Below are 15365 nucleotides of genomic sequence, written 5' to 3'. Positions count from 1 at the left end.
GTAGTACCAGTACCGCGCGTATCGATTTTAAGCCCCCTCTGGTGGGGGGCGGCCGAGCCGACTCTGGAAGGCGGGTGGGGGGCGAATCGCGCTTTTATTTGCCGTCCAATGTCCATCTGGGTGGGTGCCTATTATCCGGCCGCGATGACAGGTATAACACCAACCCAAGAGATGAGCTTAATTGGCTTGTTTACCTTTGGATAATAAACATCAACTTATAAACCATTTTATTAGTTTGCTTTGGGTCATTGTTAATTGAAAGCGAATGGGCGAAGTGATACCCATTGGGGATGACTCACCAGATGTTCAGTAATTTTTATTAGGCCTCGTAAATGCAAAACGCTTATTTGCCTTGTGTCATAAATTTCTGACATTGAGCAATTACGTCCGGTGCTTTAGGTGCGCTTAAGTCAGGGATGCGTCAGAATGTCTCCCGTAAGGAGGGTTGAAAAAAGAGAACTGCCATCGTGGATGTTTTGAAAAAAATACTGAACCGGCAACGTCGCTCGTCTCTTTCGGTTAAGCTTGACGGCCATTTTAACGTCAATCTTTTGGTCTTCACAACTTTTCTTAGCTTAAAGCCGCGCTTTTGTGAAGCCTAAGCTTTTTGTTCCCTGAGAGATACCATCAACCACTGATGTGTTTCCTAGATAACCGTTTTGATCGACATTCTCAAACCGCATTTAAACCCGAGAATACGGGGTTCATGAAGCGACATACCGAGTCGCGGGATCGCATTAATTTTACCCATGAAAGACCACGGAGAAGCATCTCTAGGAACGCCATTTTCTGGTTCTGGTCGTCTCGCACACAGGGCCGGACTTGGCCAGGCTGATGTCCTGGGCGAAATTTTTAACCGCCGCTCGCCCCCCTGCAAAAAAAATAGAGAACTCCGCTATCCTGCCTGGTCTGGCCTCCTCCTCCAGCTCCCCCACTTTGTAAAATCGATACTGGTCTAACATAAATGAAAAATAATACAAGGGGAATTGATAATTACCAGTTTGTTGCTACACTTCATGTACGCTTTGTATCATATTTCAATTTTACTTTCTTGGTTGTTTGAGTCACAAGGAGGAACATAAACCTTTGTTTACTCATATAACAAATTCAACAAAACAACCTAATTGAATCTGAGATATCTTTACAAAGAAACCAACCCCCAAGCTTCTAACAATGGTCCACGGTAATTAACATGTTGTTGCAGTTTATTATCCAAAGTCTGAAGCGCAAACAATAATTAGGATGTTCAGGAACGGAGCTGTCCGCCCTTGTTTGGGCTTGTCATAACAACCCAGAGAAGGCGGGTCTATACCACGGAGGGTAGCCATGGGTTTATCGCGCGAGGGTTTTGTTGCATTTCAGGGCGAAGGGGCCCACAAACTAGCCGGAAAAGGCTCACTGGTCAGGCCGGTTCGGATTAAGTTTCTTTACCATCGGGGCAGACGGGGACACGCCGAAAACTGTCAATGTGTTGACTTTTTATATTTTCTTTAATATTCCGCCTAAATTCTTCAAATTGTTATTGATCAATATCGGTGTTTATTCTTCGTCTTTCTTTAATTCAACCCGCTCAACGCACATATTAATTTACACCTCTGTATGGTCTTCCCAAGGGTTGGTACACCCTTCGCCCTCTAGGGTAAATCACCCAATAAAAGCAGCTTAAAAATGAAATTAAACGTGGCCAGAATCTATGAATTTCTCAAGAGTGTGCGACACATGTGCAACCGAGGTGCTTTTCAGTTCAGATTAGGTACTGCCAAAGTTAAGCCCTTAAATTTTACCCTGTCCGTAGGTCCGCCTAACCTGCTTTCATTTTATAACTGATTGTGAAACTAACCCGTGTAGTCGCCGGTAAAAACTGTCACTTATTTACCAAAATTAGGGAATTAAAAGAAGTGTTTTTTTTTGTCGTGAAAGTATGTAAACGTGCATTAATGTCACATTGCCGCACAGACCGGATCGTTCCATTACGATGTGCACCGACCGAAATGCAAAGGATTTGAATCGCACAGGGCCTACGTTTGCAGCAGGGGAAATAAAACAAACTTTTAAAAGTGGCATAAATAATTTATTTTACAATCATTCAAGTAACTATATAAAATCACCTATAAGGTGGAGATTGCCTTATTAACACAGTGCGAAACCGCGGGAATTCTTAAAACGCCATTTTAATACCACATACGTTTAAACAATTGGCCTTCACTTATTATTGTCGTTTAAAGTTAAAGGTTCTCGCCGACTTTAACGCCCACCAAATTAATAAACGTACAATCTCGAGAATTCACATTTTTTGTGTTATTTTTGCGCAAGCGCCATGCTAATTTAAGCTTAATCCGTTAATAACCAGAGGAAGGTAAAGGTTCGGCCAGGGCCTTTAGCGTGGCTTCGCGAACAGGCATCTGGCATTGAAGTTCATTTTGTCGAATTTTTTCGTAACAATGCCGCATCATTCAAGAATACATTTTCCCTTTGAATCGCCCTATAAATCGTTTTTTTTTTTAATTTGTTAACGATAAAATCGATTTTCTATCGTGTGGGCCCTAAAGTCCGGAATACGAAGTAGAAGTTTTGATGGCGGGGTCTCAAAGAGGCCACGTTCAATTGTTCAGGCCCGAATACAACAAACTGTAAAAATTTCTATAGAAAAATATCAAATTTGAAGGCAGTTGGCACTCTAATAAGACTTATGTAATAGTAAATCAAGGCACTGGGTTCACAGTCATAGCCCATACGGTCCCGGATCGGCGGAGAATTATTAGCAACCATAAGGATAATCTAAGGACATGTCCTATGAATTATCTTAGTACTCTCATCATTATGTACAAGTTCATTAAAAATATCATTAAAAACAAACATCACGGTGACACTTTCCAGTCACTATAACCTTTTCACGTTCACTCCCAAGGAAGACGCTTTCAGTTTTCTGGTTGGTTGGACCGACAAGGGTGCTATCGGCGGCGACTTTTCCGCGTTTTCGGTATTATTTCCCAGCTCCTGAACAAAATAATCCACGTTAAATGCGACAAATGAGGTAATAAACATACGTACATTGATATTGCTGTAACTGGCTAAGCGCATATTGGCCAGTTGGGAAGCGGGCGTGAGGTTGGTGGAGCTGCCAAAGGGCGACATCATGGAACTGACCGCCCTTTTGAGTTTGGAGGGCGTGGACTTGTTAAAGGAAAACGTTCGACCCACCTTGAAGAACATTAAAATTATACGCGTTGATGCACGTTTTTCTGGAACCCACTGACCTTGAGCCTTGTTCTGGTCAGCCTGGCAAACGCCCTGGACAAGGTTCCATTGCTGAGATCACTCGTGTCGATGTCCAACTGTTGCGGTTCCAAGTAAGCCATAAACTTGTCCGCATCCGCGGCGCAGACGTTGTTCGCCATCGTCCGGGTCAAGGTCTTCAGAAAACCCATTTTGTCCGCCTCCTCGTCCATTGCGAACGAGTAAAGCTTCTCTTTGTTTTCCTCGTTGTTCCTGCACACCAGGCTGAACACTTTTTGGCAGTCTTCTGTTTCTTTTATATCTATTACCTGAAATTGCCCAACTTTATAGTTTTGATCATTTCAGTTAATTACTCCGTGAGCAATCTGTGATCATTCAGGGAGAAATGAACTATAAACTCTACTTACCCTCTTAATATTATTCAACGCCATTATTTTAACGTGCTTGTAAGGCTTGACGTTGGTGCGGCCCTGCGTCATCTGATAGCTCCCCGCTGAAGGACTTTTGACAAATGCCTTAGAAGACTTCTTCTTGCAGACCTCCAGCTTGTCGCTGAACAGGAACAACACCAAACTAGACCCTTTGCTCGCTAAACCCTCAGATGAGGACAGCTGCACCACCTCCGCCTTGGTAACGTAACTCCTGTGGGACGAAACTATGTCCGGAGGACAGTTGTCTATGTCGTTGAAAATGTTAAAGAGCGTGACTTGGCCCTCAGCTTTGCGCTTATCTTCGTTAATGTGAGTCATCACCTCGCGAAGAGCCGCCAATGCAAGTTCCAAAGCCGAATGATCCGGGTTATTTTTTTGAGTGTTTTTCAAAATGTCTGCAGGTAAAAGCATGACAGATAGAATATTAATAACGTTAAGTGGGAATTACCGTTGAGCAATAAACATATACTGCCCAAACGCTGGACAGGCCTGATCATTAATTCTTGCAAGCTTTGCCGGCCGCATTCTGGCTTCGTCTGCATAGCCTTCAGGAACGCGTGAAAGCGCGGCTTCGACTGGTCGCAATTGGTGAGTACTTCCTTCATCTCCTCGAAATAGTTGATGAAGGGCGGGTACGCCTTTTGTAACTCATTGGAGTATTTTATTATGATGTTTCCGATACTCCGCTCTTCGTTCCAGTGCGCATTGAGCCACAGAAACTAAAACATTGCAAATGAGAAGGTTTAAAGATCTTTAAATTGTTATTTTTCGTGTAGAACAAGCAAAGTAATTCGATAAAAACTTACCTCGTCCAACATTTTAACGTGCGTGTCATATATAGGAGGCAGTTTTCCAAATATCAAATTAAGCTCGGTGTTGTTTAACAACGCCTCCCGGTCTTGCATAGTCTCCAAGTGGGTTTTGAATAACGTTATTATTATTTCCAGAATCTGTACATAATTGGTCTCCGTCTCGAACAATTCCCGAAACACCCTGCGTCGAGGCGAATCCTTCTGGGATTCTTGCACATCCAGTATTCCCGCTTCAGCCTAAACATGTATATTAATGCTCAGACAAAACGTTAGATTGGTAAGTGACTGTACAGGGTGTTTTAAAGTCTAACAGAAATAACTGCGGATCATATAGAAGCGATCAAAATATGACGATTTGCTTGTTAAAACGACATTCACAATAAACCTTTCGTTGCTGAAATACAGGGTGTCAGTCTTCGTAAAAAAAAATCGAAATTATTAATAGATTTTAAATCTCTACGGGTATTAAAATGAAAGGTTGGCGCTCCTCTGCACGCCACTGGTGAATCTAATAATAATGTTTTTACAATACAATGTGGACTATTACGCATGCAAAGCGTAAGCAAATTTTTATTATAATACTTGTATGAGTTTGAAATGTATCAACAAATTTCGATATTTTACGAAGACTTTCACACCCTGTATCTCAATAACGGAAGATTTGTGAATGTAGTTTTAATAAGTAAATCGTCACATTTTGATCATACGATCCTCCATTATTTCTGTTAAACTTTGAAACACCCTGTATAATCCACTGAGAGGTTACTTTGAATGGAGCGTATGAAAAGTAAATAATAGCGATACTTTCAGTAACCGCAATGGGGTACTTACAGGACTGGCAGTACAATCTAGGAACGATCCAGACACACTCAGCCTTCCTGCCTCGCTCGCGGATGATCGCCGTTTGTGCAATGCTGGAGACTGCGTATGCTGAACCAAAGACTGAATCGTTTCGTGTCTGTTGGGCTTACGCCTTTTCCTGCTTCATCCAAAAAGGACATTTTTTGAGATTGATCAAACTTCACTCACCCACCTGCTTCCGCTACACGGTGTAGTAGCGTGGCTGTCCCTCCGCATTCCTGGAGTGGTCACTTGAGTCTCGACGTAGTCATCGAAGAGATAGTCATTCTCCCTCAAGCTGCACTCCTTTTGCACCGAGGTCCAGAACCATTCGGCTTTCACGATGTAGGCGTGGCGGGCCGGGACTTCTGGACGGTCGGCCACCGACGCTTCATCGACCACCTGCAGGACGCGGGAATTAGATGTTCCATATTAGAGATTAGTCACGAAAAACCCTTTTGAGACAATAGATGAAATTGGTCCTGAAAGGAACTAGTGATGCGATTGGATGACGTGCGATCTCCGAAAAAAAACTTAATGTTAAGTAGCACAGTGCAACGTAAATCTTGTTTTAACCATTTCTTAAGGTGAAAATGTTAAAAACAAAAAAAATGAGACATCAAAAGGTTAAAATTTGTATATAAAGTGGCAAAAAAGTTACAGGGCGCACAGTAACCACATTTTCATATGAACTTTCGTCTTACTTCTCTGCGAATTGTTGTCTCATATTCTGAGACCTCCAGTATAATTATTATTGAAATAAACTCGTTACCGCTACTGAAAGTTTTAATTTCCGTCAGAAGACGTACTTGACATTACATTTTCTTCGGAGTGTTGTAACATTCAAAATTAATGTATAAAGCATGATCAGTTGCTGGGTGATTTGAGAATTTTGTCGATATCTCGAGTGAAACGTGTGACCGGGTTTGTCCAGATTCTTAATTTGCAATTGCTCATTCCTTATTTTTAATGTTTCATTCGTTTGTACCTGCAATTGATTTTAATTTCTAAAAAGTATGAAATTTATAATATCAAGAAGTGAGATTTCTTGATGTTATGGTGACCGGAATGTTATCTACATTATTTATAAATCTGACACAGATGAACCCAAGTAGATACTTATCCAAATCAGTGAAAAAAGCATTTTCTGTTTGATCTATCAACAAAAAGAGAATATTATAATGTTTCAAATTGTGTTTAAGTTAAAATTATTTTCCATTATTATCACAGTACGAGAAAAATGTGCAATTTAGGTAGGAGAGCAGTGGCAAAAGCGATGTGAATTTCAATAAGACACTGAGGGAAGGTTGCTTAGCAGCAAGTTCACACTATCATGTTAGGAATCAAATACTGTAATATTCAATTTACCTACGGCAAATCAGCACAATGCAGTTAGAAACACATCTACCTGGACAGTATGGCATAAGATCTACATAAGAATTTTCAAATGTGTCTCCGTGTGTAAATACAGCATATGCCCCACTACTACAACTTCAAATCACCCAGCAACTATAAATGGATCACAATAAAGCACCAAAACAGCCATAGTAAAATTGACATTACGAATAAATTTATTCTTCGACCGCTGTTGTGGTACTTTCCCCGAGTTATTAAACATGAAACATGAAAATGGAAGTTAGTACCGCAAGAGCAGATGTTCTCCTGGAGGCAGGCGCCAATTTGCTGCCGCAATCGTTTTGATCTTGAGGTTGGGACGATTTGGGTCTCAAGGAAATGTTGGATAAACAGCTTGCGTTTATATCTGTCTTCTCTAATTCGTCGTTAAACGACAGTTTAGAGGAATTGAGCTTGGATTTACTTCGTGCAAAACGCGACGAACTGAATGTCCTAGTGAACAGGTTTTTCTTGGATTTGCGCAAGCTGGCCCTCGGTGTCGATTCGGACTCGACGCAAACGCTCAAATTGTCCAGCGTGTCCGTGTTGAAGACCCCAGAAGTCGACATGGCGCTATCATTTAAGGAATGATTGAAAGTGGGGGCGTCTATAGTGCGTCTCCGGTTCGAAAAATAATTAATTGGAGTTTTGAAAAAACTGGAAACTCGTTTCTTGCGCTCACTACAGCATTTATCGCGTTTCCGTTTAATCAAAGTATTATCAGGCGAAACAAATTTCCTCTTTCGTTTCATCGAAATGTTGCCAATCTCAAACGATTGTTCCTCAAAGCAAACACTGTCCATTTCGTTGACCAAGTCGTCGTTGGGTCGGGCTACTTCCGGCACGGTTTCCATCAAAGAAACCGTACTGGAAGTAGCTTGTACGCAAGTGAAATCCGCGATGCTGTTATTCTTAGGAGTTTTCAGAGATTCAGGGAAGATAGGTTTGGGAGAGAGAGGGGCGTTACCAGCTTCCAGCGTGTACACCTCCGGGTTTTCCATAACCTAAAACCCACGACCATGTAATTGATGAGCGATTCAAAGCGGGTTGGATGCTGGAAAAAAACGAACGAAGGATGGATGCTGGCGTGTTTTTAGGTTTGGTTTAAAAAAAACAGGTTTCTGTACACGTAGTTGACAAAATCCCATATACAATTGTTAACAGAATTGTAAATAGTCATAATTAGTTAATAGAGATATAACAACTTTCGACTTTGCGACTATGAAATCATAGCTTAATTAGGGCGGCGAGTCATCAAAACAAATCAGAGTTGGGAAAAATATTTTTCGAACGAAATCAATAAAATTATACTCGATCATAAGTTTGTTACCAACATCAAACCATCATCCATCCCACAAAAAAGCGCGGATTACGCACAAAATAAACTCTTTGAACTGCTCATCGTGTGTGAAGAGACAAGCACTAGGACAACTAAGATACCACGGACAATACACTGGTGTATTGAAAAAATATTAAAACATACCACATGTGTGCATGCATGGTCATCCAAGGTGGTAACGGTACCTCCGTTAGCCACCAACACCTCTGTCATGTGTCGCTCCTCATCTTCAGGAAACCCAACAAAACAAACTCGAGCCCCATGGAAGGGTTTCAGTTTATACTCATTCTATAAGTGTCAAAATTTTGTCTTATTACATTAATGTCCCCTAAATCTACCTACCACAAAACTTTCTTGGGCGGCATTGAAGTTGATGTCCCACCTGTGGAGTTCCCAACTGTCAATTACCCATAGCAGGTTCATAACTGGGACTTTAAATGTGGCCGCATACAGATATTTTTCACCACCGCAACTTTTCGCTATCAAATGAGTGAGACTAGCACTAGTATCCTTCCGGACTGAACCACCCATATGGTGGATATACGGCACAAGTTTAGTCTGGAAAGAAATTCTTTTGTAGACTGAGCAGCAACACCTCTATGTATGGGTTTAAAGCGCAAAATATTGTATTGTCATGGAAAAATACAGGGACGTATGCGTTTGTTTACATTTTTTCTTTAATGGCTTGTATAAAAGTGAGGATACCTTTAAGTTGGAGATCCATTAGTTGCGTAAAAGCTCCAACATTATTTTTAAAATATTAACTCAATTATCGGTTTTAGGGGAGCTTCAAACTCTCCAAATAGCCCTGGTAATATGAAGCACAATAATTAACACTGTTAACAGATCTATCAGCATTGCTGTTTGTTTTCTTAATCAATTAAGCTCTTGCCAAATCTCCCACTTCAAAGTGAAGAAGCTGCTGAATTATCATAAGTCATTATTTTTTCTGCCACTAACAAACACATGGATTTAGATAATTTGGCGGTGTTTCTTTTGATGATAATACAATCAATAACTACAAAGCAATAATTCAAGCAATGCCCCAAGCACAACAGTCACAACTATAACAACTGTTGAGAGTGAATAGAAGATTAAGCTTAGGACTTAATTTTCTCTAATGTTTTATATCCAGTGATACCATCACTTTAGATAAACAAGACATGCTACTTAAATATTCATTAAATACTATTGGGAGACGTGGTGGCGCCAAGCACTGATCGCTTTAAATTCCACTCATTCACTCTATAATGTTTCCATGCAATACAGCACATTTTAAGTTGTATGCCTTACACCTTTGGTGGCCACCAGCTTTAAGGAAAGAATAAGAGATCTTTTGTTTTTAATCTAACATAATTATTAAAAACACTCTTCAATTTGTAACTGGTAACTTAGTCAATGGTCTCAGATACAGACTACTTTGATAGTAGTTGTCAGACATTAAAATCAGACTATGTAGCATGATTCCATGCAGCTTTTTCTTTACTGAAAGGAGTCAGTAAAGACTCAGAATCTCATTCAGTTCAGCATAAATTGATTAATCTGCTTACAGAACTTCGAATTAACTATAACTAAATGTTGTAAAATTTTTACACACACACACACACAGAAATACAAATGGCAAACAAATTTTTCACGTGCACATCAGCAATAAATATCCACACAATACTGACATCAATACATGTCACTTTAATCTGTAGGCGGTAGTTTCTCCTTCACTAAAACACTAGTTCAGTTCCCAAAAGGGTGTGGTAAAATCACTTCACTATATTGACACATCAGCAATCTAACTAAACCACTTACCAGTTCATCTGGACTTCTAAATCCTGTGAAACACACAACAACACCCTTCATAGCCATGTTAAAGAGGGGTCTGGTATTACTGCTTGGCAATTCTCTTGGGTTTTTAAGGGCAAACTGTTGCAATGCAATTGGTCCCAAGACATTCTTGTTAGCCTTCTTGAACGTAAAATACAGGTCACTCTCGAAATCCGCCATCACAAAATAAGTGTAAGCAGTGTCAAAGTATTCCTGTCCATCTTCGGAAGTGACCACAGGGACTCCAAAGCTGTCTGCTACCTCTCTCAGTTTGCTGTCTCTGGCCAGGTTTCCAATGAGGCATATTCTTCGGTCTGCTTGTAATGGTTCTGAAATTTGAACGTAAAGTGGTTAATTAGCATCTGGTAGGCTCAAGAGTGGTTTCTATTGTTAAGGATGATTTTAACCTTGACAGGCATTTTAGACAACACATAGGTATACCTAACCTATTTGAATATTTTCGAAATTTTCGGTTTTTATTGTTGAGTGTTGTTAATACGGGCATTTACCGTTGGTTTTACGAGTTTCCTCCCCATTAGAGTCGCTACAAATCGAGCCCTGGGTCTGGATTTGAGCGTTAAATTCGTCCATTTTGGCCCCAAGTTTGGGTTACATCAACAGGATAAACACACACCGGATCACCCGCTAATTGCGTCCGTTACACTAATGGGCTATTTGGATATTAACTCCCTAAATTTATACCGGATAAAGGGCACGTTTTCCCAATTTTTGATAACAGTAAAAACGACATTCTCTAGACAATCTCCCTTTGAGGTTGGCACAAAACTTCCAGAGAATTTTGAAGTTTAAAGTGGAATTCGGCTCTCTGAGTGGGCCGGTGATCGGCTGTGTTATGTTTCAACAACAGACAGCGACACTGACTGACGACCAGAGACCTGCGCCTTATACTCTTGGCCTGCGGCAGTGAATGACCGTCACACTCATTTATTACTATCAGAGCGGTTTGAGTATTGTTTACGAACTGTCTATTAAAGATTTGAATATCTTTCAAATTACTCGAAAAATACTTAAAATTTCGTGTCTTCTTCACCAAATCATTTGAAATTCAGCTACAGTTCGCGCACGCGCATTGCAAGAACTCTTAAACTATCGTAGACCCGTCTCGGGTTGCTTGGTGGAACAAACCGTTTGACGGTGATAAACGAACGGGGTCGAAGCACGCGGGATTTGATGAAGGATATTTGAAATACTGTAGGAATGCTCACCAGGGCCGAATTTTCTGTGATCTCACGCGCAGATGACGTTGCTAGTTCTGCGAGCTGATTGGTCGAATTTGAATCGAAGTAGATGCGAAAAGTATCAAACTCAAAATCAGCTGATTGAGATTTTTTTCACGATAAATATCTTAATTATGAACGTTAAACTCTTTATTTGATTAAATTAAACTTTCCAAATATGCAAAAGTTATTTTACGAATTAAGTTATCTTCTAACCTTGAGGACCATTCTTACTTGGAATGGAGCCTGGCCGGAATAAAAAATGCAATTTATTGAAGGTACCTATCAAACTCAAATAAATTCTCAGTCTCAGACATCTAATAAACATATAAAAAACACTTAACGATAAGACAACGAACCTAGCATTAACTTAAAGTCATATATTCACATAAAAAAATAATTTTATACAACTTACAAAGTCTTCTTAATAGGTTTGGGAGCAATACTAACTTTCACTGGGGCACAAAGGTCTAACAATGTTGGATTAACGTCCAAACTTGACTTCTTTTTGCCGATATCTGCTTCTGGCACACAGATAGCCACATTGACTTCCACATTGCATGCCTCAGACCACACTTGGTGAGACACCAACACCGAACTTAACAGTCGTATGTTATGGCCTATATGTGACTCTGAAATTCACATACTCTCTGTACATTCTTACTTCACACAAAAAATATAAGAAAATACCTTTGTTAGACGTGTCGTAATATAGAGGTTTTAAGTGCTGAGGCCTGGGTAAAACTATTTGCGTTCGTTGGTCTGGATACTTGATTTTCAGCCTTATCCTGCCTGGATCTAAAAGATGATTTAGTTCGGCTTCAAAGGGAACCGACATTATAAGTCCTGCAGTGAACTTCAATGACGTGTCTCCTTGTTCGGACGGGTCGATAATCGTCGCTGAACTCATTCTGATCTGAAATTTCATTTAAGCAGGTCTTTTTAAATTAAAAAATTGTCACTAACATTGATATTAGGTCGTGGAATGCTCCCAACTTTCGACTCTAACAAAATGGGGATTAAGATTCTCGCAACAGTTCCTGGCTTTGGCTCCTCAAGTTGTGCTAAATCTCTAAAAACCATTGAGGTAAATCCATCAGGTTGGATGCCACCTTGTTGCAAATCCTTTTGCATGTCTTCAACCGCCGTTAGAAAGTGGTGACAAGGGGCTAAAGCTGAAGAATTGCTTCCTGAAACTCGGTTTGTTTCAAACGTTTAAACATCAATACAATAAGAAGTTACCTTTGACAATATAAACTAAGTTGAGAGCTAAAGCTCTAAGTCGAAACTGCTTGACAGCGCACTGTTCACGAGGGCTGAGCCCTACAAAGAAAAACTGTAGTTTCAAGCAATGCTCTAACAAAATATGAATGTTGGTTTTGAGGGTATTTTGTTGTTGGGTCGCTAAAGTGGCGGGATTAACCTGAAATTTGTCAGAAATTGAAAATGAACGCTCTCGACACTGATTCAAAATTCACCCAGTAGCCTTTGTCAAGAATCTGCAATATTTGCAGCTGAGCTCCTATGTAAAGGGATGTGAATTGAGCTGTTCCTGAAACCGTGGGGTCCATTTCACTAAGACGGTTCAATTGCTCTTTAGCAGTTTGAAACAATGCCATGTTGTGTGTCCTAACAATAGTTGAATTGAATGCTGTAAATAAACACTTAAAACCTTTCCTACCTCGCCATACTTTCGGCCGTATCCAAATTTGAAATTACGTTGTTAAGGAAGGTCAAGCTTTCAGGTACTGACAACGGCCTGGAAACAACGTTAGAATTGGGATCAGTTAGATTGAGAACTGGCACAAACTGAGGCATCGTGTCCCTCAAATAGGAGTAATGTCGCAGGGTATGAGGTTCTAATAATGGTGTGATCGTCGATGAATATTTTGCGGCGTTTAGAATTAAGATTAAGTGACAAATATCTTTTATTTTCTGTTAAGGAATTGAAGGTGGGAATTTCTAAACCAATGAAGTCATTTGCGACTAAACATGTGAAACATTCAAGTTCCCAAAATTTTACATCACGCTCAGTAACGAAAGGATACAATGAGGATTCTCCACGTCAGGCTCTGCCATATCGCAAAACGGATGTATGGCCAGAAAATGAGGAACCAGTGGCACTACCAATTCGGGATGTTTGCCTCCGACACTCTGCAAGCACCGGCAAGTTGATCTTTTGTCCTGAGGGTATTTCTTCAAATTGTCCAGCAATTTATCAACGCACATTTTTAGACCGGCTGTTGTGGACATTTTACAAGAGGCCAACATCCTGTGTAGTCCTTCTCGCACGTCTTGAGAAAAATCTTCCAGTGCTCCCAAAATCGTTTCTAATTGATCATCTCGAAGAACGATGTGTTCGGAAATTAGTCCCAAACTATCAATCGCCTTTAGACGAACGTCTTCGATTTCGTCATTAAACATATCCACCATGAAATCTAATGCCATGTTAGCGAAGTTGGGATTACTGATAGACAACTGGCACAAAGATTCTACCGCGGCAGACCGTACTTCGAGGAACTCGTCTTCGAGGCCATGGACAAAGGCGCCACATGCTCCACTACTCATTAAACTAATGCTGTCCGCGTTCAAAAGCTCTTTGGGGGCGTCGTCCGCCCACTTTTTGCCACTTGCCCATTCACCGCTTGTGACATTTTCCCACGCTAATTCATGAGCAGTTCTCTAAAATAATTTATGAACTTTATGTTTTTATACTGGGAGAAAATACAAATCACCTATAAATTATCTTACCTTCCTTCTCATATTTGACATTAATTTCTTGTCAAGGGTTTGAGTCAAAAATTTTGGGCTGACCTGCTTCATACCGCCTAGCAACTTGGCGGCTAATGTTCTCACCTGCATTGACAAATCTGTAACTCCATTGCATATTTTCCCAAACGCATCGTCAATCAGTCTTATTTCATGTATACTCCCAGGTACTAAAATTTCACTAAAAATTTTACGTCAGTTTGAAATATATTAAAAAACCAAATCCATTACTTCTCTGGATAAGCATTGCCCAGAATACATATAAGTTTCAAGGCAACACTTCGCACGATTTCATAATCATCTCTGAGAGCACAAGATACATAAACATAAATATTAGGATTCACTTTGAATCCCCTTTCATATAGTAAAATTACAGTACTGAATGCCTGGCTTCGAACTCTGGCATCGCCATTATTAAAATAAGAGCTTATTAAGTGGAATACTTTGTCGGCCTCTGCTCCTAAACATAGTGGGGTGTGGGTGCCTATTATGTCCAAACATCTACATTTGACTGCATGATTTGTGTCCTAAATTAAGGCAGGGATGGAAATACTTCAGATAAATCTGAGAAATTTCTAGTTTACCTACCTTTAAGTAGTTTTTTGCAACATCCACTAACTTCTGATGGAATTCAATGACACTCTCATTAATCAATTGGCCCAATTTCAATATAATCTTCATGCCTTGAGCCAGCACTTTATGAGAGTGGTCATTTTTTATTAGTATAATGATTTCATCAATAATACTAAGGCATTCAGATGGATACTCTTCACCAATTTCCCCAATAATCATAAGGATTTTTACCCTTGCCACTGACTCGGCTTCATTTTTGAAATGGTCGCTAAACAATAAAGCTGTTAAACTATATTATTGTAACATCACAGGTGACTAGGAGAAACAATTTGATCACACACATCACATCTATGAAACCCTAACATAACACCTTACCTTAATTTCCTTATAACTTCAGTTATATCTGCAGGGTCAACTTCGATCTTGCCTGAGATGCTTACAAGTAGCCATATAACCTCATTGCTATTTGTGCACTCTTCCAGACTTTCTATGATCGAAGCGAGAGAACTGAAAATGCCTGGCACAGGTTTCTTTACCAGTTTTAGTCTTTTAATAGGGACCTGTGTCGATTCCTAGTTTGTAAAATACTCGGTATATTTAGAGTTTAGATCTTTAAGTTCGAAATGTACGTACCTGTGTAACTGTTTGTGTAAACTCCGCTAAAGCTCTTTTCTTTAGTAAGGCCGCCATGTCGCTTTAAATGATTTTGAAAATGTTGATTTCCTTTCCTTAACTACAAAATGCAGAATTAAATAACGTTTAAAAGTTGAGGTTAGAACGGGCACTTTATTATGTTATTATCTGTCAAAATTAAGTGATAGATTGGAGTTTCAAGGTCAAATACATTTGACTGACAGTTAAATTGACCTTTAATTTTGTTCAAATTATTTTTCCATTTTTATTTATGTTTTTA

General features: G+C 39.9%; 2 protein-coding genes and 1 long non-coding RNA gene across 6 annotated transcripts; 1 reads left to right on the top strand and 2 right to left on the bottom strand.

Moving 5' to 3' along the window:
• The first annotated feature begins 9 nt into the window (after window positions 1-9).
• Window positions 10-6097, top strand: LOC136342162 (uncharacterized). 2 transcript variants are annotated; one of them, XR_010732603.1, is made up of 4 exons: window positions 18-151; window positions 3775-4256; window positions 4616-4757; window positions 5291-6097. It is a non-coding gene; the product is annotated as an uncharacterized lncRNA (long non-coding RNA). The 2 variants fall into 2 exon arrangements; XR_010732602.1 differs by lacking the exon at window positions 3775-4256 and having other exon boundaries at window positions 10-151.
• On the bottom strand, window positions 2050-10713 carry pbl (epithelial cell transforming 2 pebble). Of its 3 annotated transcripts, none has more exons than XM_066287667.1 (13): window positions 10382-10713; window positions 9858-10201; window positions 8397-8612; window positions 8199-8342; window positions 6964-7719; window positions 5514-5722; window positions 5312-5462; window positions 4475-4717; window positions 4117-4387; window positions 3645-4063; window positions 3258-3545; window positions 3052-3201; window positions 2050-2997 (listed from the first exon to the last, which is right to left on the bottom strand). In XM_066287667.1, exons 1-13 carry the CDS (start codon window positions 10461-10463, stop codon window positions 2881-2883), a joined length of 3390 nt encoding a protein of 1129 aa, XP_066143764.1. In that variant the 5' UTR covers window positions 10464-10713; the 3' UTR covers window positions 2050-2880. The 3 variants fall into 3 exon arrangements, with proteins under 3 accessions (XP_066143764.1, XP_066143765.1, XP_066143767.1); XM_066287668.1 differs by having other exon boundaries at window positions 5312-5459; XM_066287670.1 differs by lacking the exon at window positions 6964-7719 and having other exon boundaries at window positions 10382-10710.
• A 697-nt stretch (window positions 10714-11410) lies between these two features.
• IntS4 (integrator complex subunit 4) lies at window positions 11411-15304 on the bottom strand. Its single transcript, XM_066287671.1, has 12 exons — window positions 15086-15304; window positions 14828-15024; window positions 14468-14720; window positions 14111-14406; window positions 13862-14060; window positions 13159-13792; window positions 12792-13035; window positions 12589-12739; window positions 12353-12533; window positions 12077-12300; window positions 11801-12026; window positions 11411-11742 (listed from the first exon to the last, which is right to left on the bottom strand). Exons 1-12 carry the CDS (start codon window positions 15140-15142, stop codon window positions 11522-11524), a joined length of 2883 nt encoding a protein of 960 aa, XP_066143768.1. The 5' UTR covers window positions 15143-15304; the 3' UTR covers window positions 11411-11521.
• Window positions 15305-15365: the final 61 nt, after the last annotated feature.

Source organism: Euwallacea fornicatus, chromosome 11 (assembly GCF_040115645.1).
Source record: "Euwallacea fornicatus isolate EFF26 chromosome 11, ASM4011564v1, whole genome shotgun sequence".
NCBI classification, from domain to species: domain Eukaryota; kingdom Metazoa; phylum Arthropoda; class Insecta; order Coleoptera; family Curculionidae; genus Euwallacea; species Euwallacea fornicatus.
This window is presented reverse-complemented; position numbering and strand designations above follow the sequence as displayed.

What these genes read in the sequence shown, in the direction of transcription:
- pbl (XM_066287667.1), bottom strand. Translation starts at nt 10,463, where the DNA reads ATGGACGAATTTAACGCTCAAATCCAGACCCAGGGCTCGATTTGTAGC. An exon ending in ACCATGCATGCACACATGTG is followed by an intron (nt 7,720 to 8,198) that starts GTATGTTTTAAT and finishes CGTGGGTTTTAG; the next exon opens with GTTATGGAAAACCCGGAGGT. An exon ending in CCAGTTACAGCAATATCAAT is followed by an intron (nt 2,998 to 3,051) that starts GTACGTATGTTT and finishes TATTTTGTTCAG; the next exon opens with GAGCTGGGAAATAATACCGA.
- IntS4 (XM_066287671.1), bottom strand. Translation starts at nt 15,142, where the DNA reads ATGGCGGCCTTACTAAAGAAAAGAGCTTTAGCGGAGTTTACACAAACA. An exon ending in TGTCAAATATGAGAAGGAAG is followed by an intron (nt 13,793 to 13,861) that starts GTAAGATAATTT and finishes AAATTATTTTAG; the next exon opens with AGAACTGCTCATGAATTAGC. An exon ending in TTCCACGACCTAATATCAAT is followed by an intron (nt 12,027 to 12,076) that starts GTTAGTGACAAT and finishes ATGAAATTTCAG; the next exon opens with ATCAGAATGAGTTCAGCGAC.